The following is a 26,931-nucleotide window of genomic DNA, read 5'->3' on the forward strand; positions in this document are numbered from 1 at the left end:
GATGCAGCTATCTGTTAAGCAAGGGAAATCCGATACGTTTTTCACGTGGTTTACTGACAACGATCAATGTGAGGAAGGACACCCGTCATGCGTCTGTCCGAAGATTTATTTTAAGGAAACACGTGTGCGACTGATCCGAGATCACGCGAGATCCTATTTCCGGATTTTTGGTTTTAAAATTACAAATTCTTCACTCAAATCTTGTATCGAACTTTGGGAATTTACTGTGGCCTAATTCTGATCCAGTTTTTGCTTACAATTCTAAATTCTGAAATCGTAACTGCTTCCTTCGCAAGTAATGGCATATAAATTAAAACGCTTAATGAAATTCATTTTAATGGAATTTGAATAAAATCAAAATTATCCGTAAGAAATGTCTTTCATTTATCATTATAATCTAAATTTCGAAAGGAAACAATGTTGAGTTAAATACATACAAACTGACTTGCAAACGGACGAACAGATAGAGTTGTTTCGAGGTTATACATAATCTCCTTTCAAACCCCATGGAGATGTAGATAAAGATTAAGGAATTACTTGTTGCTTTACACTACGTTTTCATCCACAAGTGAAAATTGCTGACTGTGGACAGCATATCATTTACGATATCAACACGTAAAATGTATCGAATCACCAGCCCTCAACGATTTGATTCAGAAGACAACAGATAATAGGTAGTGAATGAGTACAACCCTCCAACTCCCCTCTCCTCAGTAGTGAATAAGTACAACCCTCCAACTACCATCTCCTCAGTAGTGAATAAGTACAACCCTCCAACTCCTCTCTCCTCAGTAGTGAATAAGTACAACCCTCCAACTCCCCTCTCCTCAGTAATGAATAAGTACAACCCTTCAACTACCATCTCCTCAGTAGTGAATGAGTACAACCCTCCAACTCCCCTCTCCTCAGTAGTGAATGAGTACAACCCTCCAACTCCCCTCTCCTCAGTAGTGAATGAGTACAACCCTCCAACTCCCCTCTCCTCAGTAGTGAATGAGTACAACCCTCCAACTCCCCTCTCCTCAGTAGTGAATGAGTACAACCCTCCAACTCCCCTCTCCTCAGTAGTGAATGAGTACAACCCTCCAACTTCCCTCTCCTCAGTAGTGAATGAGTACAACCCTCCAACTTCCCTCTCCTCAGTAGTGAATGAGTACAACCCTCCAACTCCCCTCTCTTCAGTATTAAATGAGTACAACCCTCCAACTCCCCTCTCCTCAGCTATGAATGAGTTCAACCCTCCAACTCCCCTCTCCTCAGTAATGAATAAGTACAACCCTCCAACTCCCCTCTCCTCAGTAGTGAATGAGTACAACCCTCCAACTTCCCTCTCCCCAGTATTAAATGGGTACAACCCTCCAACTCCCCTCTCTTCAGTATTAAATGAGTACAACCCTCCAACTCCCCTCTCCTCAGTAGTGAATGAGTACAACCCTCCAACTCCCCTCTCCTCAGTAGTGAATGAGTACAACCCTCCAACTTCCCTCTCCTCAGTAGTGAATGAGTACAACCCTCCAACTTCCCTCTCCTCAGTAGTGAATGAGTACAACCCTCCAACTTCCCTCTCCTCAGTAGTGAATGAGTACAACCCTCCAACTCCCCTCTCCTCAGTAGTGAATAAGTACAACCCTCCAACTCCCCTCTCCTCAGTAGTGAATGAGTACAACCCTCCAACTCCCCTCTCCTCAGTAATGAATAAGTACAACCCTCCAACTCCCCTCTCTTCAGTATTAAATGGGTACAACCCTCCAACTCCCCTCTCCTCAGTAGTGAATGAGTACAACCCTCCAACTCCCCTCTCTTCAGTATTAAATGGGTACAACCCTCCAACTCCCCTCTCTTCAGTATTAAATGGGTACAACCCTCCAACTCCCCTCTCCTCAGTAGTGAATGAGTACAACCCTCCAACTACCCTCTCCTCAGTAGTGAATGAGTACAACCCTCCAACTACCCTCTCCTCAGTAGTGAATGAGTACAACCCACCAACTACTCTCTCCTCAGTAGTGAATGAGTACAACCCCAAACTACCCTCTTTTCGGTAGTGAATGAGTACAACCCCAAAAACCCATTCTCCTCAGTAGTGAATGAGTACAACCCTCCAACTACCCTCTCCTCAGTAGTGAATGAGTACAACCCTCCAACTACCCTCTCCTCAGTAGTGAATGAGTACAACCCACCAACTCCTTTCTCCTCATTAGTAAATGAGTACAACCCCAAACTACCCTCTTTTCGGTAGTGAATGAGTACAACCCCAAAATACCCTCCCCTAGGTAGTGAATAGATACAACCCTTCAACTACACTCTTCCCGGTTGCGCACATGTACAATCCTCCAACTTCCCTCAGCCAGGTTGTGAATAGTGCAGAAGACGCTTACTCTTCTGAAACTCGTAGTTCAATCTCAGCATATTTCAAATGTATCGATATAATATGAAGGTTTTTGTACTTGATGATCTCATCTCTTTGAGTTCAAACTGTGGTTATGACTATTTACTCGTTTCACGTCATATGCCCTCATTTAATCTTATCTTGCACTTTTCCCGCTTGTACTTCTTGCCACCATCATTACGATGCACTGCGAACGATATTTCTCATACGTTTAATTATATAGAAAAAAAAGATGCTTTTGAAACAATTTCGTTTTATTATCCCGTATTTCCACGTTTTCGTTTCGATTATTGCATGTCGGCACGGTGTCTAGAGGGTTATCTTAGGTGTAAACAATACGAGAAGATTTTTTTCTGGTACATTTGTGACTTAATATACTGACATTTGTGCGGGATTGGCGAATTATCGACAATGAACATCTTCCGATAGAGACACGTATTCGCACAATTGGATATGCTTTTAAAAGCATCAGCCGGGCCAGCTTATGTGTCCACAGAAGGAACATAAGCGACACTTATCTGTCTAATTTATAGATGTGAAATGGTTTCATATTCAGCGGAGTAAATACTGAATAGAATAGAAATCCTAGCTACGGATTATCAAAACTTTGCGATAAGTAAAAAGGTATTAGATATCGACATATTTGGTACTCGCTTATCGATTTTTTTAATATTGTTTTTGTCCATAAACACTTTGTATCAAAGAATTACAGAAGCTTCTCGCGTTAACAGTTAAATTTGCAGATTTCTGGGTAAGATCGATAAACATTTTGCCCGCCGTTAATGAACGACTCGTTATCGTTTGTCCATCGAGCTGAACCAATGATTCGAGAACTGAGCCATCAGTCAGCTTGATAAATCCATTTTATCTATTTTCTTCTTAATAACAAAATGTCTGTATGTTTTTAAACGACTTCAAATCTCAAAAAAAATGTATTGCGACTTCATCAAATTGTTGCTTCCAAATTCACCATCTAGTTTGATATTTTTTTATTTTGAAAATACCGACTTCACTGAAGGTTAAATAAAGAAAGCATTGCAGCTGTGGATTGATTACTCACAAGTAGACCATGGTCTGGAACGCAACGCTAGGATAACCTCACCCTGGCGTCATAAAGTATGTTCTAATCAATCAGGCCTGCATGATGGTAGCGTTAATAGTTCATCAGGTAGATATAGGTAGAAAGAATAGGCCATTTCATTACTTCCTCGTAAAATACATCGATTGTGTTTCAAACATTATGTGGGATTTTGGCACATGACCGATGCTGTCATTGAATCAGGGGACACTTACATATACAAATCTTTTTTTTTAGAATTTGTTTTACACATTTTTTTCGTTTAAGGACGTGACATAACTTACTTGGCTTGACCAAGATTTACACATTAGTCATCGTCGATGAAACAGAAGACGCTTACTCTTCCGGAATACATTGTCTTATTATCATTGTACTTTTTTAGGAGTTTCCGTGTAAATCTTTCTTTTGGTCATGTTTTCTCCTACTTTTATAGAATCTGACTTTGGATAATGATTGTTTTTAAATGTTGCTATTTTCTTGATGTTTCTGCACGCTTTATAACTCGTTTTAAGAGTTAGCTGGATTATACTTCAAGTTGTCAAGGAAACGTTTTTAATTTTGAAATCATTATTCGCATACATATTTAATCCAGGTTTAAAGCCCCAATTAACATATAAACTTATTTGTAAATTGAAGTTCATTTAACCTTGAACATTGACATATCCTATGTATTTAAACTTGAAGATATAATCATGCACTATAGTGAGTGAATCATACTTTAATCCTTGTGTTTACGGTGATATGAACGTAATGAGACTCATACATATAATGACATTTTAGAAAGGATACATGTCTCCAGAGATTATTGAATAAATGAGTTTTTTCAACCTCACAGAAACCAGGCTCACACGTTCTGCTTAGACAAGAACAACACAAAGGAGACATTTACAGCTGATAGAGCAATTCAAATGAGATCTTTAGAGCTGATAGAGCTATTCAAAGGAGATCTTTACAGCTGATAGAGCTATTCAAAGGAAATCTTTACAGCTGATAGAGCTATTCAAAGGAGATCTTTACAGCTGATAGAGCTATTCAAAGGAAATCTTTACAGCTGATAGAGCTATTCAAAGGAGATCTTTACAGCTGATAGAGCAATTCAAAGGAGATCTTTACAGCTGATAGAGCTATTCAAAGGAGATCTTTACAGCTGATAGAGCAATTCAAAGGAGATCTTTACAGCTGATAGAGCAATTCAAAGGAGATCTTTACAGCTGATAGAGCAATTCAAAGGAGATCTTTACAGCTGATAGAGCAATTCAAAGGAGATCTTTACATGTGAGAAAGCAATTCAAAGGAGATCTTTACATGTGAGAAAGCAATTCAAAGGAGATCTTTACATGTGAGAAAGCAATTCAAAGGAGATCTTTACATGTGAGAAAGCAATTCAAAGGAGATCTTTACAGCTGATAGAGCAATTCAAAGGAGATCTTTACAGCTGATAGAGCAATTCAAAGGAGATCTTTACATGTGATAAAGCAAATCAAAGGAGATCTTTACATGTGATAAAGCAATTCAAAGGAGATCTTTACAGCTGATAGAGCAATTCAAAGGAGATCTTTACAACTGATAGAACAATTCAAAGGAGATCTTTAAAGCTGATAGAACAATTCAAAGGAGATCTCTACAGCTGAAATAACAAAAACGGGCAGTTTTCACAAATTGTAGATCAACGTCTTCAAATGTGATATAGACTACACAAAGAAGCGCTCTTTATATTAAAGAACAGTTGAAAGAAGTCCATAACAGCTTAATGTTGATATTCACATCTGAAGAGACTACGCACGCTCCAACTCAAAATGTCACATCTATGACATATGCTTATCTCCATTCAACAAAATGACATCACACCTTCTTCTTTCAAAACTGTTATCCCTTAACTCCTCATAGCAAAACTAGAAAACTTTTTTATCGTTATTTTTTGTGGTGTGCTTATATTTGTTGATTTCGTACGTACTGTTAATTCACGAATGATTGTATCCACGCGCTGTAGAGATAAACAACAAAAGTGTAACAAAAGTACACACATTTGTATGATTTCTGAATTCATACTAGGTACAATTGCCAGGAAATCATATTCAGTATGACAGGTGACATCCGACAGGAATATAAATCCGGCCATCAGCCTGTTGAAAAAAATAAATGACCAGAGGTGGGTACAAAGGCTAATCGCTGCAGGTTATCTGAATATAGGTGAAGCTGGTGTAACAGAAGACGTTAATTCAACCAGCCAACCACCAGGGTAAAAGATGCAGTCAGAAGTGGCGAAAATTGTCAATATCATTAAGATTTTGCCTCCATAAATATGACTGATATATCATTCTGTTTAAAATAAAGTAAAAATAAAATACAAACGACACCCTGTAGACAGGCAAGTATTATTTGCCGTTTTCTAAATCGTTATTTCATTCCTCCTCGGTCGATCAAGATCTTCCAGCGCCGCCACCATATCGCCCCCTTTCTGCTTCTAATCCATCCCGCCTCTCCCTCTAATGGTTTCTAATGACACAGCGACCCCTAGTGTCGATATCAGTAAGTTCGAATGGTAGCTTAATGGCTACATGAAAGTAGAAAAAGACGATAAATACAAGTCGTAACTCTTATCCAAACTCGTTGAAATTCAATAGAGTTTTATCATTATTGGAATGTAGCATGTATCTTTTATTTCTCCGACTTACGTGAGAAATAAACATTTCTTTACCTAACATGGAAATTATCGAAAAACAAACGTTCAGATGACCGAATGTTTATATTTTCTTCACGCGAAATGCTTATTATATTGCCGCCGCCATATCGTATTATTGTTTTTTTTTTTTTTATTATTATTTTATCTTAGTTATTTTATTGTAACAGAACGTATTTCTGTAAAGTGTGTGTCCTACAACTATCGGAAAATTGACCTGAAATTATCTATCAAACATAAAACTGTACTTGTTGCGCTCCTGGCACCATGCTTGTTCACAGTCTACCGGTAATTAGCATTATGAGGAGTGCCATGTGATAGATCTATATTTCAACATGGACGATTCGTCATATTTTGGCCATAAAATGTAATTGGACAAATATTGACCTAAGTAATTTAAGAATTATCTGTATTTGAAACGTAAAAATAGCATTTAGTGTGAGTAGCGTATACCAGAAGTAATACATCGGAGCCCTTATTACATCCTGACTTCGTTATTCCGGATTAATTTGTTTACATATAAAGTCCTCGGTTACCTGGTTTAATTTCTAAGAAAAGAAAGAAAAGGGTTATTGACCAATTTCTCCCTCTTGTCATTGTCCATTAACCTAACGTGTTTACCTCTCACTATCATATTGGTTATTGGTGAATCTATCACATTAAACGGCGAGTAATTTTTGCGACACATTCTGATATGCGAACATCGTTAAGGTAACTAATTGGGTCGCTGGTTCCAGGCCAGTATTTACGTGTGAGAGTCGCCAGGTACTTGCCAAAAGTCTGTGTTTTTCTCTCCGGGAATTCCGACTTCCCTCCACAACCCAAATCTGAACCGTCCTTAAATGATCCCGGCTGATAATAGGACGCAAAACAAAAATAAACTAATCATGATATTGTACTATGATATCCAAGAATGATTGGCAACAATTGAAATTAATTTGATAAAATAAACTACTATTGTACACTTAACAAAAAAGGATGACAATCCAGTGTCAACTTATCATATAAGTATACACATTACAGATACTATCCTGTTGTTTTTATATAATGGTTATTGAATAAAACAAATGTGCCGTTGAACAATGTGAATAATGACAAATAACTCTAATAACTATTTTCCCAAACTGACGGCCATATCGTTTACCAAAAAAAGATACACAACAGCACTTATCGTTAGTTGGAAATTGATGAATATTATCACTTTATGTGTAATAACACGACACCAAAAGCTTTTGGTGACGTCAGAAGGTGCAAGGGTCGGATATCAGAAACGATTCATCTTGACATAACTCATTGGCGTAATCTCATTGGTCAAACTAATTTGCTAAAGCCTATTGTGGATAATAGGTTCATAGAGAAATTCATCTCTACGGTATCCGGTCTGGATGGGAGAAAGGTAATTATATACATTATATTAGTAATTGTATATCTGGTAATTGATAAAACGAAATGGTCTGAGCGTTCTCAATACTTCAATACTAACAGAGAGTACACTTTCCAAGATAGGCTTTCGAGTGTAAACAATCACTCCAAATTTGGATTTTCTCATTGTTTTTGATGGTGAAATTATGCTTTTCTCTCCGATAAATAAGTCAAAATGTGTATTGTACATTTTGCATGGCGCCAACTTCCGCCTCTCTGAGAATTCCAATTTTTACTGATTTTAGATAAGTTCGAACTTCAAATTGTTTTTAATGGTTTGTTTCCTTTCTTACATACTTCTCTACAAACAGAATCCTATAGTAGGACAGCTGAAAAGCAAACGTCAACCTAATGTCAAGAACATTTTGTGTTTGGTAGGTTTAACGCCATATCTATAACCAGAGTAAATTGAGGCGAGGTTCCCTTGTAGTAGCTGGTCATCGACCTCACAGAACAACATACAGGAAACCAGTCGAATGTTATGAAGGGCAATCAGGATTAGGTGTAGCAAAGGACACTCTGTTTAGCAGTTTCTTGAGACAGACCGCCTTAAGTGCGTTTTATCGTAGCAAAACACCCGAATTTTCACTTGATGACAAGATCGCTAGAAAACAAAAAACATGCTTTCACTTCGAATGACAAGACACCAAAAATATATATTCTACTGCTCTCAGTACAACAATTAAGTCATCATGGGGTCGAGAATTCATCAAATCGGACATATTTAGACTTATAGTCAGAATGCAACTAGGCCAGGAGACTAGGCGTGTATAGTATAATCAGATACCCTTGTATGGTGTTCCCGGCGCTTACTTCGTTCTTATTTAACTTACAGGAAATTGTCCAGGGACAATAAATGTCAAACCATAAAAAAATAAAGTAACGGAATCCGAATCAACACGCCTGAATTATATCCAATCCAAATCAATACAATAGACAATTGGACGTGCATTTTCAAATAATGAATAAAGTAGCAAAACAGAAATTGCATTCATGTTTAGTGACAAAATTGTTTGAGGCATGCAAACAATTCCTATTTCAAAAATGCCATATTTTATTACACAAAGACCTATAGAAAGTATTAATTACGAACAACCACGATTTTAATACAATGTTTTAATTAAAATGCACCTGGCACATGAATAGCGATGTTTTCGTATTTTAATATGCTCTCTATAGGTGTTTATCGAGAACACAGTATGTGTTGGTACTGAAATCGAATGCACTCAAACAGCCATTTAACAATAGAAAAGCGTTTTGTTCATTTTTAGTCCCTTTTAAATCGATTGGTTTCAGGTCAAACTAAATCAACAAAACTCTATATCATAAACTTAAACATGTCATGTTATGGTTATTATTTTTTTTTTTGGGGGGGGGGGGGGGGGGGAGGGGGGGTTGAACAATGCATCGCGTCATCAATTTAAGACAGTGGTGGAATTGTTTTAGTGCAAAGGTCGATATGTACTCATATGAACTCCATTTCAATCCTGTTTATTAAGTAAATTAGAAAACACTAGCTACACTTCGTCCATCTCTGTCTAACTTGAATACGTCGTCCTGTACAATGCTTCGTCTTCCAGGTAAATGAAATTTTGAATTACTTTTAAAAGAAATTTATATTTTCGTAAATTTATGATACAAAACCAAAGCACTACTTCCATAAAACACCTTTTTCTAACTGTTCGGTTCGCCTATTCGGTCAAACACGGCAAACTATGATTGTCACTACATTGTATCACTGCCTTGTTGTAGTTTTGTTTCCATAAATCCATACAATATGATATCTTGTATCCCGCCAAACCAAATTCCCCGAATTACCTGTGACCGATTGATTAGGGAATGAAATCGGATGCTGGCGATCTAGTTGTCACATTGGCCTGCCGATAGATTGGCAGTGTCGACAGAACCTGATAAATGTGAAACTTAAGAAGATTTACTTTAGCCGTATGGCGAATGCAGATGTTGATGCCTTTGTGTGGCCGAGATGGCGAGTCTTTCCAGATTTCAATGGGAATTTAAGAAACCTTTCCACAATTTCTTTCTTCAATAACCCGTTTTTTGTTGAAATGTTCTAACTATATAGCCTTAGTATCAACAAACGAAGTGACATAATAAATGGCGCCATCCTTGATCTATACTGACCTTGAATTGATTTACGTTGTAATATCCTTACACGACAAACGCACGAGCGATGGACATTTTCAGCTGTATAAATCAATGTCATTTTATATTAGTGTAGGAAGAAGACCTTAAACATTTGCGTTGTTGTAGATGCATTGCTGAGAATGTTTACTTTCAGGGTTAAGAAGAATTACTCCTAAAACCGGAAATCTTGAGGAGAGTTGTCTTCAATGATTGGATGCAGGTCTCTTCCGGGTTAGTAGTACAAATATGTATCCTTCTGTAGCATTTGTCAGTACAGTTATATTAGACTTCACGTTTAATTTGCGGTTCACATCGAGAAAATAACTCAAAGCAAATGTCTATGGACATTTTTTTCTGATTTTTAAGAAAGCATTAGAATGACTTCCAGAGTACTCATTTGAAAATAATTCCACTAAACTGATTTTTGAAAGGATGAACTATACTGAGCCACCTGTGAAAAGTAAATGAATATATGAATACTGGAATCTCACAGGTTTCTAAATCTAATTACGTTAATTCTTTGTTAATTTTTTTTTTATTTAGTGACGTCAAAATCGTATGACGTCATAAGTGCTTGGTAAAAGTGGCGTCATTACTCAGCAATTACACTTCCATAACTCTTTTTCATCAAACTTAACAGATATTTAGGACATAAAATGGAAATTCGTTCAACGAAACATATTTTAGGAATCCCTTTACGTGTTAGTGTAACATATGGGTAATTGAAATACAAATCGCTACATGGAGTTGATTGTTTTAAAGTTAAAATTTAAACGACGAGGAACATTATAATCATTATAGCTTTACCTCTCAAATAGAAAATGCCTTTGGGAAATACTTGCGCGTCTATTTCAGCCAATCAAAAGGCAGCGTATCAACCAATGACGTCATTATTGATATGATGGGTTGATTTAAGCCAAACAACTTCTTTTAACAAGCATTATCAAATTATCAAAGTGTTATTAAAGTACATGTACTAATAAGCATACCTCGATTGGCAAACAGATACGGCTGTGATGCTTGAACACTCCAGCGCACTGCATCATTCAGTTTCTAGTCACCGGGACTCCTTTACTTCATGGAAGTTCTCGTAATTTCCTCGTAATCTTAAGACATTCGGATATATGTTATTTAACACATACTGACATGTAAACACTATCAATCCCGCGTGCTCGCTGATTTCACTCCAGCTTTTATGTACACACTTATATATTATGGATGTGCAGTGTTTTGCGACTGCATATGGCCCTTATCAAATCGTTCGTCACTATGTCCTAGCTTAACCAATGATCGTACACCATGTATATGACCCGACTTGAGATGCACTTTTACTGTCCACATGCATTAAGTATGACCGAATATTCCAACCCGATAGTAACTCAATCGATGGTCGTTTTAGGCGGCCTCACTCTTACTTACCGCATATCTGGTAACTTTCGCGAGTCAAAGTTTTCGCGATTTTCTATCAAAACTGTCAAATAATATAACAACGAATAAAAATTTTGCGATTCTGATGTAAGAGAACCGTCTACCTCACCAGTGTCTTATTATTTCACGGATAAAATTTCCGCTTTGACGTTAATTTACCGTAAAAGAGCAAAAATATTCCATCCTATTTATATTTGGTGCGACTATGCGAAATCTCTCTAGATTAGTGGTTGTAAATATACTAATATCGCCAATCTCGCGTGAATTTAGTTTTTGGTACGGTCACGACCACGAGTCTTGAGAAAATTAACCACGATCAAAAGGTTAAGGTTGAAATAAAAGAAAAACGTAATGCAGTTATTTTTGTACTCTCGAAGGCTCAAAATCCGCATCAAGATGGTTTCAGTTTATATTCTGCTAACCATGACTGGCACAAACCAATACTTTATCCAAGATCAAGGCGGTAAAGACAAAAACATTTCAACAAAAATACGGTTCTGGGTCGCAAATTATTGGCAGCATGCTGTGCTGTTCACGGTAAGCGTGAAAACACAAAAGTTAAACTGACAAATCACCACTAGTGCGTTATAACTGTAAGACCTTCCTCACTGCCTGATCGTGAGCGGCGACTAAATTAAGTATCTTTCGCTACCTTACTTCAAAGTCGATTTTGTCAGCTTAAACGAGGAAGACTGTGGTTCTATCACCATGCCGCGACATACGTAAGTTGCTTGGTGATCTGAATTGAAATCTAACCTACCAAACCTTAATTTTTTCAAGTCTTTGGCCTGTTGTCTCTGGTCCCTAACCTCGTTTTAGCTAAAACTCATTTTCTTCATCTTACATTTTTCTGTACTGTACGGGTACATGATCATTTTATATACTTAACTATAACAAATTACCTTATACTGAAGCTCGAACACCCAGTCCGTTAATAAAATTGCTTGGTTCAACAGAATTTACATCTTCTGTCGCTAATCAACATGGCCCGTATAGAAGAAGGAGTCAGGAATCCTGAATCGTCTGCCTGTAGTCAGCGCTATATCAAACTATTCTTATTTGATCAGCTGAAAAGAGCTGTTTTTAAAACGCCTATATCCGGCCAACCATAAATATAGGTTTTCTGCAGGTTTGTGCAGCATCCCGATATCGAACGTCTGTGTGGCATACCAAAAGCAGAACGTCTTTACAAAGAGCAATGTTTATCATTTTAAGTTACAAACCATGTCTTGCTATCAGTTCTGCAACGAAATCTTACATTTATGAACATTCAGTTTCGAAGTTTTACCACCTGATAAGCGGGTTCCTGCAGAAATGTGTATTTCACAAAAACAAAGGTTATGATATAAGGGATTTAAAAAATCTTAAACTAACAAAAGTACACAGATATAATGTTCTACGAACAATTTTCATTGAAAGATTTTTGAATAGAAGCAAAGCTAATTGACCTAAACATGAATGAAAACCAGTCTCTTTTGATTTCTTTTAAACATAATTTCTAATTGAAAATTACATACCATCAATTTTACATGTGGAATTGGCAATAGAAAACTTATATTTAATTTGTTTCAAAGGAAGACTCAAACAAGAGAGAGAGGAAATCGATTGTGACGTTAGACTCTCATTATTTTGCGCAATATTTTGAACCCCAATTTCCAAGGTAATTGAATTTCAAAGAGCAGAGAAAAAATCATTGCGTTTCATTCTGCTCCGAGTAAATGAGTTTTTATTATATTTATTGTTGTTTATTATGTATAACGACAGAGGGATGGTTTCCTGAAATGTTTAAAGTCCTCGCGATGTTCGACGTCAGTTTGAAGATGGGCAATTAAGGCGACAACGCTGAATTGAATGAAATGGTAGGAGAGAGGAAAGGACGGCAGATGATCGAAGTGCTACTATAACTACTGTAGATTATTTATATATCTAAAAAAAAATTCTCGGTCTCCTAGATACCGCAAATAGAAGATAATATAGTGGTAACGCACTCGCCTTTCAACTACATTCCCTTGGTTCGATAGCCCGGCGAGAAACGGAATAGGGGTTTCCTTCCATATTAAGACCACCTCGAACGCTTTCATCTGGTTCAACAGGAGTGATTAATGTAAGTTCAAATAAATTCTTCACAATTGCTTGAAAAAATACGAAAATCATTTAACATTTCGATAAACAAGTCAAGATGATCGAAAAATTTCGATCCAGAATTGAGTAACTAAAGACTTCACTTGATGTAAGCGTCGCTGTGACTTAAAATTCATAAGGTTCCACATTAGGCGTCTCCCGATATATATTCGAGGCTTCTTTTGTATATGAGCAGAACTGTTGAGGTTTCGTGGGTTCTTACAGCCACATCATGTATTTTTTATAATGGTCGAAAGGCGAATACAATCCATACTGTCACCTCATTATTTATTTGTGACGTCACAATAAGTAATACATGCTGTGGTGTCATATATTTTTGTCTATTTTATTTCAATTTCCCTCTAATGTTTGAATAACTTTTACCTGATAACGTCGGGCCATAATTCGTATTTGTTCTCGCGTGTTAACGATGTATTTACAAATTATAAAAAGTTTTCAGATCATTCACCGCGGCTGCAAGATGAGACTGTCGGTAAAAGTACGACATGTATATACAACATATGGAGACATGGTTGTGATGAGAGTCGCTTTTGATGTCCCTAAGGACACTCAATTAAGACGTGTACATTGATCAAATACAATTTATCAGCATCGCATAAACATTCTTATCGATTAACAGTGACAGCATATTACAAACAAAATTCACATGAAATGCTTCGTGACTACATTCACTACATGTATATCGGACCGCTATCATCTTAAATCTTTTCATTATTATTCGAGCATCACATTTGAACGGCTGATAATTGGTAATGCAGCAAAGATCACATCACTTTACAACATTACTGTGTGCTGCTAGAGATACCGCTCTTAAAAAGAGGACAAGTGTGCCAAAGTATGGAACACGCCATTCTCATTTTCCATCCTAAAAAATAATTTCATTTTTTATTAAATTGACATATTAACGTTTTCGGTGTAACTAGGAAAATTCAACCATCTCTTTAACTTAATTGTTTGCATTCTTAGATTATCCTTTTTCGTTGCTAAGGAGCTGTACCGGTCTACTGTCCATAAAGGCTTTCGACTACCTTCGGCTGATTCCGGTTACCTTCTCCAATAGTTACGGAATCAGCCGAAATGTGACGAGTGTCTTTTTATTGTGTTGTGAAGTCCTGGCGGAGGGTATCGTAACTAAGGCTAGGAATGACCCCACGCCAGAGTTATCGTTCCTTATAATAAATGTCACGAAAGTGCTATTTGCATAGATATTTTATAAATTCGTCAACAGCGTTGGATTTTTTCATTGAACTTATTTTTCTGTTTTGTCTTTTTCAATACATATAAAGATAAACAATAAACTGTGAAATAGTACGGTGAATATTTGTACAGGTGAGATACTACGGCAGGAATCATACTGTATCTCTCCTGTGATGTTAAATCAGTAATAACATCCACTCATACGCACTAATGTCACAAGTTGATTAATATATTAACACAAACTTCAATAATACAACTGGGATATAAGAGACGAAATCGAGTATCGTTCCTCCCTAGTGTATAATAATGGCAATTTAAACTGAGGGGACACATGGTGAAGTGAGACATTCGGCATGCCTCGGGTTCTTTCCCCCTCGAGCTTTAATCTTATTGCATTATGCCTTTCATTACGTAGACACTGCTTACATATTTATATATGTATATTGTTATTGGATTGTTAATAACACTAATTAGTAATACGGCCCCAGAGATATTGATGATCGTTATCTTATCAAACAGAAAATATGATAGGTTCGTAATTTCCTACAGTTTTTTTAGACTCTATCAACGCGTCTCAATGACAAGGCTTTGACATAGATCTAAGCCGCGTTTGATTAAGATTTCGCGGAGCGCGTGATTTATCCAATCAATCAGAATGTTCTCAATCTCCGACTTCAATGGAGGATTCATCTCCTTGTGTTTATTATACGGCGTTCATTATTTGATAAATTAATAAACCGAGGACACGTGACAATGCCTGTTGATTTGTATATACAGATGAAGGATTGAAGGCTTCAATCATATCACTATGTGACATGCTTTATGTCGATTCCCTTGTTGTTTTGTATTCATATTTGTTTGATTTTTTTGTTTTGTTTTTAAAACAGACATAAAATAAGAAAAAGATTTCCTATTTGAGGGGACCAGTGTTTTATTCATATGCGTGTGTATTATTAATCACTTTCAGTTTCATGTGTTTGAAATACAAAAAAAAGTTTCCTATCAATCCATTTACGTAAACCGTTTTGGTTTTCACTCTGACAACGTCACTGTGAAAAATATGCTTAAAGATTAACTAATTTTTGCAATGGCTGGCAGCTGTGTTTTTCTATGAAAACAAGATTCCGTATTATTACACCAAAAACAAGGCAGTTATGTGAAAAACTGAGGTAACACAACAAGTGAGTTTTGCATACTGTATTTCTTTAACTTTTTTTACTTATTTTTTCAAAAATATTCGCAGTAGAAGAGATACTCCAATGATGATTTGACCTGCTCTATACCCATGTGTGTTTATTCACAATTTGTCTAAACGATATGACCCTTAGTGAAAGGCCGCTAATCTAATATTCAAAATAGACCATTTCAGAAATACACTGAAATATTGTAATTAAATACCAATATCAACTAGTAATTTTACTTTTTTAATATCTTCATAAGGAATACCTGGTCAGTGTCTTATAATATAACTGTATTTTGTCTTTCTGACAAATTGCGGCTTATGTTTTCAGACACTGACCAGGTATTCTATTTATCCTGAACATTGACTGCAAATCAACCCACCAAAACTTTTGCCTGATGACGTACGCCAAAATAATAGATCCGCGTGGATATAGTTCCAAACGGATATGACAGCCATTCTATATCTTTCTTAAAATAAACTTGTTCATTAAAACATATGAAATCACTTATTTCAACAATTATTTACAATGATAAACGTAAGCTGTTAGTAAAAACAGAAATTAATTCCGTAGAATTCACGTACGTGCTACAATACAGCTGTTTTCCTTCGCTGCCGAAAACAGCAAAACTATACGTGCAGGCGTACTCCGACAATGACACTGACAGTTGCAGGATCATAGATAGACAATAGACGATCAGTGTCTTATAATAGAAGTTGTATTTTGGCGAGGGTGAAGAAAGACGTAAGTGCCGAGCCTCTGGTGAACCACCATTGTTTTTCTGCCCCGAGCGTGTCTTGAATACAAAGGAGCGGTTTTATCAGTGGTGTGGATGTTTGTGTTAAATGTGACACCATGAATCAGGTACTACTTCAAACTAGGTGCAGTCCTCACTGTACATTTAATCGTGAGCGTTCAGGATGATGACGTCGACAAGCACGAAATCGTCCCGGTCAAAGTTCATCGTGTCGACCAATGAGAATATACTTTCATTATAAATGATCGACTAAAGAAAACAAATTATTTTAAATTTTTCTTTTTTTTTTTATTAAACAAAAAAAAAAAAAATTCCGTCGTCCTGTATACCGTCATTTTCAGAAGAACTGGAATCAAAATAGGTCTCAAACTAGTAAGGATAAAGTCCCACATCTTCTTCAAGTTTCTTCATGATGACAATTTGCAATGATGGGAGTATCTGAGCAAGATGCATTATCAATATATATACCCCTTATGACGTCATTTCCGCTTCATAACAAAATCTGCGAAAGTCAATGTCACACTTATTGGTTTCTCCAGTACAAGTATATAGCGATTTCACAACAACATATCAGATCCCGATACACAATAACTGATGTTTGTGTGATATTCGAAGAATAATTTCAGGTTTGGTAATATGTTACTTCAACAAAAGATTGCACTCAGGTTGGCCTTCAAAGCGACGACGTATTTAAAAAAAAAATCATTTCCTCATAGATACACATTGCATAAGGTCTATTCGGCTCGCAATTGCCAATCACTCTAAAGTCAGACACTGTAATCGATTTGTATCAGAACATTACACCAGCCAAATCCCAAGGACCCGTCTTGTTTACTTTTGCTAGAAACCTCGTCTTCGTAACGGGTGCGTACAACCTAGAATCTATAAATATATTTTATAAAAATCCTTATTTAAAAAATGTGATATACCAACACGGGTAAATGTTTTTTTTATTACAAGTATTGATTGTGTATCTTAAGATGAACGATAGTATTTCTTATGTAAAATAAACAAAACAAAATTAACAGTTTATAAGTAACAAGGCGTTGACGTCCAAGGTGTCCCGAGGATCGTTTTAGCCTTGATCTTCAAAATCAGAACAGTGAATCCTATCATTGACATTGGTGTAGAGGCTGATGTGTTCCGACAAAGCATTTCACACCACAGATCCTATGATTTGTTTATTTATAAGTTATCGGGGGGATGCAAGGGAAGTTGGTTTGGGGGGAGGTGGTAGAGAGGAGGGTATCATGTTTAAGAAAGAATCAGCATTTAAACTATCACGTTTGATGCTAAATTCAGTCGTTAGATTAAATAGTATTCTTATTTAGATGAACGGGTATATTAAGTAATAAATTTACAATACATAACCATGTCATTTCTCCTCATATTCCTTTTATCTAATCTTAAAGTCTTAAAAACTGAACATACGAACGGCTTGGCATGCTACCGTAGAAATGCTTGCATCTTACAGTACTTGTGGTGCTATTAGGCGCGATAGTCTAACCACCATGCAACAAAGTATACACATAATTTAAATAAAGTTAGAGTAATAGTCAGAGTACTTGTGCTGTCGTTGCTGTTCTTTAAAGTTTACAACAAGTCAACGCTCTTTGTCACTTCGAGTAAAAAAATGACAATGGTAAGTTGTAGAGCTACTAGTCCTCACGGATGCGGTTTAGAATAACTGTAACTATTGACGTTTTGCTACAGGTCCTACAAAATACATAAATATTTCGCATGCAACAGTCAACCGGATCCTTTTGGGAAATATCAGCATTCCGTAACAAACAGCTTGTTCGGTAAATAGGTCGCTTTTGATAAAGCGGTGACCTTTATTGACAGTTGCTAAGCTTCAATAGACAGATGGTCGTTATCGACAGGTATAGGATATTTTGATAGAGACATGGTCGGTATTGACAAAAAATGGGATTTTGATATAGAGATGGTCGGTATTCACAGAAAGTGGGATTTGATATAGAGATGGTAAGTACTGACAGAAAGTGGGATTTTGACATAGAGATGGTCGGTATTGACAGATGGAGGAATTTCGACATAGAGATGGTCGGTATTAACAGATGGAGGAATTTCGACATAGAGATGGTATGTATTGACAGATGGTGGAATTTTTATATAGATATGTTCGGTATCGACAGAGGGAGTAATTTTGATATAGAGATGGTCAGTGTTGAGATAAAGTGGAATTTTGTTATAGAGATGGTCAGTATTGAGATAAAGTGGAATTTTGTTATAGAGATGGTCGGCATTGACAGAAAGTGGAATTTTGACATAGAGATCGTCGGTATTGAGATAAAGTGGAATTTTGACATAGAGATCGTCGGTATTGAGATAAAGTGGAATTTTGACATAGAGATCGTCGGTATTGAGATAAAGTGGAATTTTGACATAGAGATCGTCGGTATTGAGATAAAGTGGAATTTTGACACAGAGATCGTCGGTATTGAAAGATGGTGGAATTTTGACACAGAGATGGTCGGTATAGACAGATGGTGGATTTTTTTTTACATAGAGATGTTAGGTATTGAGATAAAGTGGAATCTTGTTATAGAGATGATCGGTATTGACAGAAAGTGGAATTTTGACATAGAGATCGTCGGTATTGAGATAAAGTGGAATTTTGACACAGAGATCGTCGGTATTGAAAGATGGTGGAATTTTGACACAGAGATGGTCGGTATAGACAGATGGTGGATTTTTTTTTTACATAGAGATGTTAGGTATTGAGATAAAGTGGAATCTTGTTATAGAGATGATCGGTATTGACAGAAAGTGGAATTTTGACATAGAGATGGCCATTATCGATTATTAGAGGAAAGTTGGTGGAGGAAAGGTGCAGTTATTGTCAGGTAGCTAACTTTAATAGAGTAATGGCCGTTATCGTCATAACACCTGATTACCGACAGATAGCAATATTTGATCGAGAGATGACCGTTATCGACGGGTAGCTAACAGATATGGTCTTCACAGATAGCAGCATTTTGATACAGAAACGACCGATAGATAATGATATTTTAACAGAAAGATGACCCTTATCAGCAGATACAAGATGTAGCTATAGAAAATATTTATTGTATTGAACTGTCTTGTCAGTAGAGAATGTTGGTTCTTGTGAAAAAAATGTTATTTAGTCAATTTTTACGGACAGAAAATTAATATGTTATAATCCAAAAACATCTGCGAAAAATAAGTTTGTTTACATGCAGTTATACTGCCTGTCTTCATAAAACCGATGACCGTTATAGACAAGTAGTTATTGTAGACAATTGTCGTTATAGACAGTTGCGAGTCCTGTGCCTATTATATACACATGTCTTATTGGGCATATTGCTGTAAGTATTGATTATTCGAGATATCTACTGGATTTTTCAAAAACTGGATTCTTATTGATCATGAACAGGTATAATTATACAACTCTCTACAGGTGTTCAGTCATCATAGATAGGTCTCTTTAAAGGTAAGTAGTCTTTATAGACACGTCTTGTTTCACAGGGTGTTTTTACTAGGTATGCAAGGTGTTGCTATAGACAGATCATCTCATATAAATGGTGTCGTTATAAACAGGGCGTCTTTTTAAACAGGTTCTCGTTGTAGGCAAGTTGACTCTAAGCTGTGAGGCCATGACTTACATGTACCTATATGTTCTCAGCACAGAAGGCTAACCATGCGTGTCGGAATTGATTATCTGGGAAGAACGACAGAGCTGCTTGTATATTGTATGCATGAACGCAGAAGCAGTTAAATCATTTATCAGGAAGAAAAAGGTTTACTTACCTATGGTGTAGTTGAAGTTATGAACTTTGCTAGCTCGCATGCGTGCCGAATGGAACCATTCGGAATCATTTCCAAGATAGGGATACGCAATGGAAAGGTCCTTCACATTAATTGTTCCGTCATCCGTACGATATGCATACGGACAAAACATTATATAACTTTTAAATTCCTTATAGTCGTAGCAGTTTCCAGCTGCGAATATTTCAGGGTCACCTTCCAACATATTGCGCACTTGCGAATAAAAGAGGTATTCCGAATCGACTACTTTCGATTCTGCTTCGCGCCAAATTCTAGTTAGGAAGTTGGCGCGGTTTACTGATACCAGTGCCTGTGGTTTGAATCTGTTTTTTCCATACTGCTGAATGACACCTTTGCCGAGATTGTATTGAGTACCTGTAGTACAATTTTCTTTATTTTGTTCGTATTTTTCGACTTGTTCCAAGAACATTGCGACAACGTCCTCGTTGGGGTCAGTCGACCGCGGAGTAGTCGTATGCGAGGCTTCAGTTGAATAATTTGTCAGTTGAAATGAAGTCGGCATTGTATCCGCTGTGTAATTCACTACTATACTTGCTGTGTATGATAGAAATGATACTCCCCAGCATATTTTAAACATTGACCGAACACTCATCATGTTGCTTGACAGTAGCGCTATTAAAACAAAGCGCTATCACACACTTTTAAAGAAAAAAAAAACAAATTCCGGGTACAGAAATACGTCTAAATTCCTTTCAAGGTCAGCATACTACCGAAATAAAGTTCGGACCAAAGTTCCGGATTATCTTAAGAATAAATCAATGCCCGTGGAATTCTCAGTTTGTTGTCTTTACGTAAATTAGCTGCCTACTTGGAGTCGTCTGAAAGATCCAAGAAACATTGAGAGCGAAGATGGAAAACGAAATTCTGTATGAAGTATATGTTGGCGTTGTACTGTTCCGAGCTGGCTAGAGCGCTCAACAGAATCACCACAGCTTTGTCATTGCAGGTAGATCTGTAATCTGTCGGAGACAAAAATCGAAAAGGCTTTACGTCAAAGGATCAAACTACTCATGGCAAGAAATCGAGAATGTTTGCTTTGCTGTCTGTCCTGTTTCCCTAGTCTAACGAGATCTAACAAGTTCGGCAAATACTCTTTTCTTTTTTTTGTATTGATCGATACCATGTCACAAGTTCAGAGCTAGTCTGTGGACATTTTGTTTTTACTCGTTATAAATGTTACCATTCAAAATTCTACAATAAATGCTTCGTGCTTACTCTTTTTAGATATTCGTCATTGACCAAACAAACAAGCAAACAAGCAAACAAAACCTAATACATTATCATATCATAATGTGATGAAATTTGAAAACTAGTAAGACTATCGTTGATACTCTTTCAAGTGACAAAGACATTTAATAACACTATGTCGTTACAAAAGAATTGTTAATTCATCATATACCTATATGGGGTGTTTATAGTAAACGTCAATCATAAAATGATGACTTTGAAATGTATCGTTTTCAAATGTACACACGAGATAAAAATAAAACTATACATGTATATAAGATACTGGTATGTAAGCTTTCCAATGCAGTATTAACAAAGTGTATTGTGACCGTAAAACAAGGTTTTTATATCAGTCCAAACATATCCCACACAAAATAAACGTCATGAAATAGAAAAGTTCCATAACCTTATTGCATGATTCTTAATTCGTGTTTAAAAATGTCTACTTTCGGGAAATGTAGGTCCGGAACGAGTCATAATCAGAATTTTGTGACAGACAATTAAATACCAATGTAAAACGCCAACTTCGGAATTCAGTATTCAAATCAGATATATACCACACATATCTGAAATATTCATAACGCGTATAAACCGCAAAACTTTTACAGGAGATAATGTCGTGAGGCTTTGTTCTGAAATATAGTAGTGTAGGAAAGAGCTACTAGGGGTTCACCAGGTAATTAAGACTAGTACTGTACTGCGCCATACCTGATATAGGGCGAGCAATCAGTGCTTTCCAAAGATCGAAGTCGATCAACGCAAACCGATGCTGTTTCATAAGGCCACGTGCTCGTTTAGAACTACATCCAAGTCTACAAGCGATGTCTTTTCATTTCAGTTAAATATAAATCCTTTCTGAATAGTATCCGCGTTACTTCTGAAATTTCATCCACCGTCCATGAAATTCACGTGTGTTGCACACATAAAACACACTAGGTGGGCTCGCAATTATCGACTATATAACTGGTAAAGTTTTCTCTCACAACATCTTTACATATCGTACAGCTAGCCTGCTTCATCAGCACAGAACACGTGTAGTGATCGTTGTACACCCATTATATCTAACTCAGCTCTTCAATGATACCATTAATATGATTGGCTCAACGCAACGATGTTAGCCCCGCCCCTCAATTCCTAAAGGTGTTATATCACAAATGAGATAGTTGGGTCGATATTACCCTCCTCCTTCTAGTAGACCTCTGCGTTCATATTGACGTGACAGAACTTATTTATGTTCTGTATACACAAAGACGGCTCACGGAGTTTCAACATGACTTCTTACATGTCCTCGCGAAAAAAAACCATCACTCTGGATAAATATTCCTTAAATTAGCCTCACTCTCCCATTCAGGGAAACACAATCTATCTCCTTTCCGAATCCTGAATAAAAGTGCATTTTTGTCGTAAAAGTAAAAAATAATATGATCTTATGTATAGATTGTGCGTGTATTGATTCAAACGGGTTATATTATATCTCTAAACTACCAGTTTGACATAGAACGGTCATATTTGAGATCGTTATGAAGACCGTGAAAACGGAAAGAAGATTTACAGAATATGCCACAGAGTAATTAACAGCACTGTCGGTACTTATAATATCGCAAACTGTAGCCGATGTCATTTGTTACGGTAAATATGAGACACAGACTCTCTGAATCGTGTATGTTTATTGTATGACGTACATGAGATGGGGGTGGGGGTGGGGTGTGGGGTGTGGGTGGGGAGGGGCTTTTGCAGATTTTCGTAAAACTGAAAACAGCATCTGTCTACTCCATGCTTGAATTTGAAATTAACCTATTTTTTAAAATCTGAATGTAACTTCATATCTAAATTTGAATTTGACCTGACTTTCAATGTGTCGGTTTCCTAAGAGTTTTCCTATAAAAATCGGACGCATGAGTAGGTGATAATGTGTTTTTGACGAAGTTAATCGGATCTACCGCACGTCGAATACGACGCCCCCTTTACTCCAGGGTGGTTCAGTAACACGTTTATTTCTGATTTGATCTTCATTGCAATATTGAATTTTCGATTACTTAGACAATAACATAAATAAAATGGAATCACATTAGTCCTAGGCTATAGTGATATCGACTCCTGTTTCATGACCTTTTCTACTATTAGCCATGGTCGATCTACTGTTACAGACCTAGCAACAGCAGTATCTTAAAAGGAAAGGAGACAATTTGAAAATAAGTTTTACGAGCTGTCCGGGGATTCAACTTGGAAAACAAACCCCCAAGAGATGTTAAATACATGTAACTTCTATGCGACAAAATAAACCTAGGAAATTGAACAAACTCAAGGAGACACTTTGATCTTTGTTTTTCCAATCAATTTTTTAAAAAGACTAACAATTTTCCCACAGACATTGAAGCATTGAAACTACTGGAGGCGGAAAGTCCTTGAGAAATTAGATATATATGTATTCAAGGCAACACTTTGATCATTTCTTTTTAATCAATTGAAATCAGTGGTTGTTTATTTCAATTACGTAAGTGTGATATTTAGCACGACCTTTTCTTTCTTCAAAGAACTATTTTAAGTAGTTCAGTATTCAAAAATAGCTCGTAACCTTCTGGAGTTCTTTTAAGGGTATACGCTATCTTGTACGTGGCACTAAATGATATCTGTAAGAGTTATCTTCCTTGGCACAGGCTATCATATAATTTAAGTAGTTCAGTATTCAAAAATAGCTCGTAACCATCTGAAGTTCTTTTAAGGGTATATGCTATCTTGTACGCAACACTGAATGATATCTGTAAGAGTTATCTTCCTTGGCACAGACTATCTTATAATTCAGGCATACATCAGTAAATATGCCTGGTACTTTTTCTCCATCGCCTTCTATTTTTTCCTATCTGAAATCTATAAACTGTCACAAGCTATTCCTTACAGGCAGGTTTTATATTGTTCGATCTCAACAGTAAAACGTGAAACGCCGTGGGTTATTTCCTCGCGCTAATAATACAATCTTACAAAAATTAAAATATCCACTTTTTGACAAACATTATTTTGTATATGTAATTTTTCATGGTCTTTCCGTTCTTTACAAAAAGTTCTAAATATGAAATTTGAAATATTTCGTCCCATTAAATCCCAAATGAAATGGATACTATGCGGTACATAAAATACATGTCTGTCGGTTCGTCCGTCTGTTGAGTGCAGCAAATTTTGAACGGGGGTATGGTCTATATATAACCGTTCGTACGTACACGTGTTCGTGTGTCGATGACTTTTGTAGACGGTTGTTAACGACGGATGTTCCTTTAAGTACATGCACCTTACTTATTTTCTATGAAGCCACATCAAATCCTATTTTCCTGTAGAGTTATGGACGGACATATCGACTCCCTTACTTACATCTGCCTATATGGACATGTCATTTGCTCTCTCTTATACACGAACAGCAAAGTGAAAGAATATACTGCTCCTAGATAAGTACATGCGTTTCATTGATTGTTTACCGGTATTTATTTACTAATTTATTCTTATTTATTTATGTTAATTTCTACGGATAAATTACCCACAATACTAGAGTAATCAATTATATAACATCAGACATACATATATACTGTTCAAACATTGAGTTCGAATTTCTGTGAATGTCATGTAAACCAACTTAAACGATATTTGTACTGTAGTAGTTTTTTATTTCAAAATAACAACCATTAATCCATTTACATATAAAATGTGAATTAATGATAAGCGAAATTACAATGAGACATCATTCTTATCAAATTCTTATTCAAAGTACATGTACATAGCCAACAGTGGTTACATCAACAGTGTACAAGACACCAGTCCGTCGTAAGATTACGATACTGTATATAACACCTTAACGAAAGGAACAGTAAGTAAATTTGATTCTCGACTATCAGAACTGTACAACCACTCAAGAGCAGCCTTCTCGCTGACGTGAAGAGCCATCAGGAATTGTGTGGATTCCATAACACCAGTAATTGATACGAGATGTGTTTGACGAACAACCTCCTAAGCATTACGACCATGACAATGTCTCTATGTGTGAACACAATGACAAATTTAGAGCTTTTTTTTTCTTGGACGTCTAGCCTCACCTCCCCCACCAGGACACACACACACACAAGCACACAGTGGGTGTTAGATCAACGTCAAACATGATTTGAACATGTGCATAATTAGCGTTATTTGTCACAGTCAATACTTCTGACTTTGATCTTGCAGGAAGATATTCAATTTTGGTTGTAAAGATAGACAGTGTTATTGTGTTTTCGGTGTCGGGCAGTCCAAAGCACTCCTTTCGTGTCTTACAGTCATGTGTTTAACGTCTCTTCCATTCCAATTAGATGGACATTTGAACCAATCGAGACAAGCATCCCGCCAACTGCAGATTTTTGCATTACATATAGGTCTGAGGAACGTGACTATCGCCTATGTGCATGTTCTGCATGGCGGAATGTTTAGGCTTAGAATGTATTCTGTATAGTGTAAACTTTGACAGCACTCAGGATCTTTCGAGATTGAGATTTACCGGTTCTTGTAACGCAGAAATCTCTATGGAAACGGAGACAACTCGAAAACAAGTTGTCACACAAACCTTCTAATTTTTCACTTCACTGCTTAGTAGAGCTGGTCATATCGCCTATTTATTCTGCCGGAAAATTGCTTTCCGTCTTCGTTTCGAACTACTACACTCTACCTTTTGTTCCGAAATGGGATTAAGTATATATAAGCATGTTGTTTTGCAGAACGGAGAAGGGTTTAGCACCATTTCATAACCGTAATTAATCTCAAGGGGATTGAAAACAAAATTTCTTCAATAAGGATAATATATTGCTGGATCTCATGTGACTATTAATATATATTTATATCGGGTTTTAGAACATTGCCCTAGATTTTGACCCCGAGAGTAAAAACGTGTTTGTTAGATTATTGATCGAAAATGGAATAGACAGAACCGGTTTTTTTTCTTTTTTATCTTGAAGACTGGTGTTTGTGTGTTGTCCGTGATGTGAAAATATTTGCTTTCAATGTTATATAAAAAATCATTGCTTTGATTTATACGTAACACAGTATATTCTTACACATGTTAAAATATCAAAATGCTATGAGACGTGGAAAGAAAAACGTCAAACGATATTTGTGCCGGAAGAAATACTGGAAATACGACGAATTCGCAACACAACATCTCAAATTATATCGATATGTTTCATTTGAATTCGAATTTCTATCTTGACGTATAAGTGAAAATACATTACGTACAAATACATATTGGAATTTTTTACACTCTCACCAGCATCAGACACAATTTGACGTGCATCTGCACCGAGGTACACAGTGTGCGAGACGTTAATGAAGTTACAGGACCTTTCGTCTGATGTAAAATTAAGTAAAAAGTAGTGTGACGATATGGTGATAATCACAGTGAAATCAGGCCGAGCTTGTGATCTATACATGGCAGCAAGGTACTATCTG

The 26,931-nt window shown here is 36.6% G+C and overlaps 1 protein-coding gene across 1 annotated transcript in view; it reads right to left on the reverse strand.

Moving 5' to 3' along the window:
- Positions 1-22,252, reverse strand: part of LOC132554983 (probable G-protein coupled receptor 158) — a 97,303-nt gene extending 75,051 nt beyond the window's left edge. The window contains exons 1-2 of the mRNA XM_060219311.1: positions 22,183-22,252; positions 20,209-20,859 (exon numbers count right to left, since the gene is read on the reverse strand). Coding sequence (XP_060075294.1) covers positions 20,209-20,859; positions 22,183-22,252 — 721 coding nt within the window. The remainder of the gene's footprint in view (positions 1-20,208; positions 20,860-22,182) is intronic.
- Positions 22,253-26,931: the final 4,679 nt, after the last annotated feature.

Source organism: Ylistrum balloti, unplaced genomic scaffold, assembly GCF_031769215.1.
Source record: "Ylistrum balloti isolate Yb309-2 unplaced genomic scaffold, AGI_CSIRO_Ybal_v1 Utg370450, whole genome shotgun sequence".
NCBI classification, from domain to species: domain Eukaryota; kingdom Metazoa; phylum Mollusca; class Bivalvia; order Pectinida; family Pectinidae; genus Ylistrum; species Ylistrum balloti.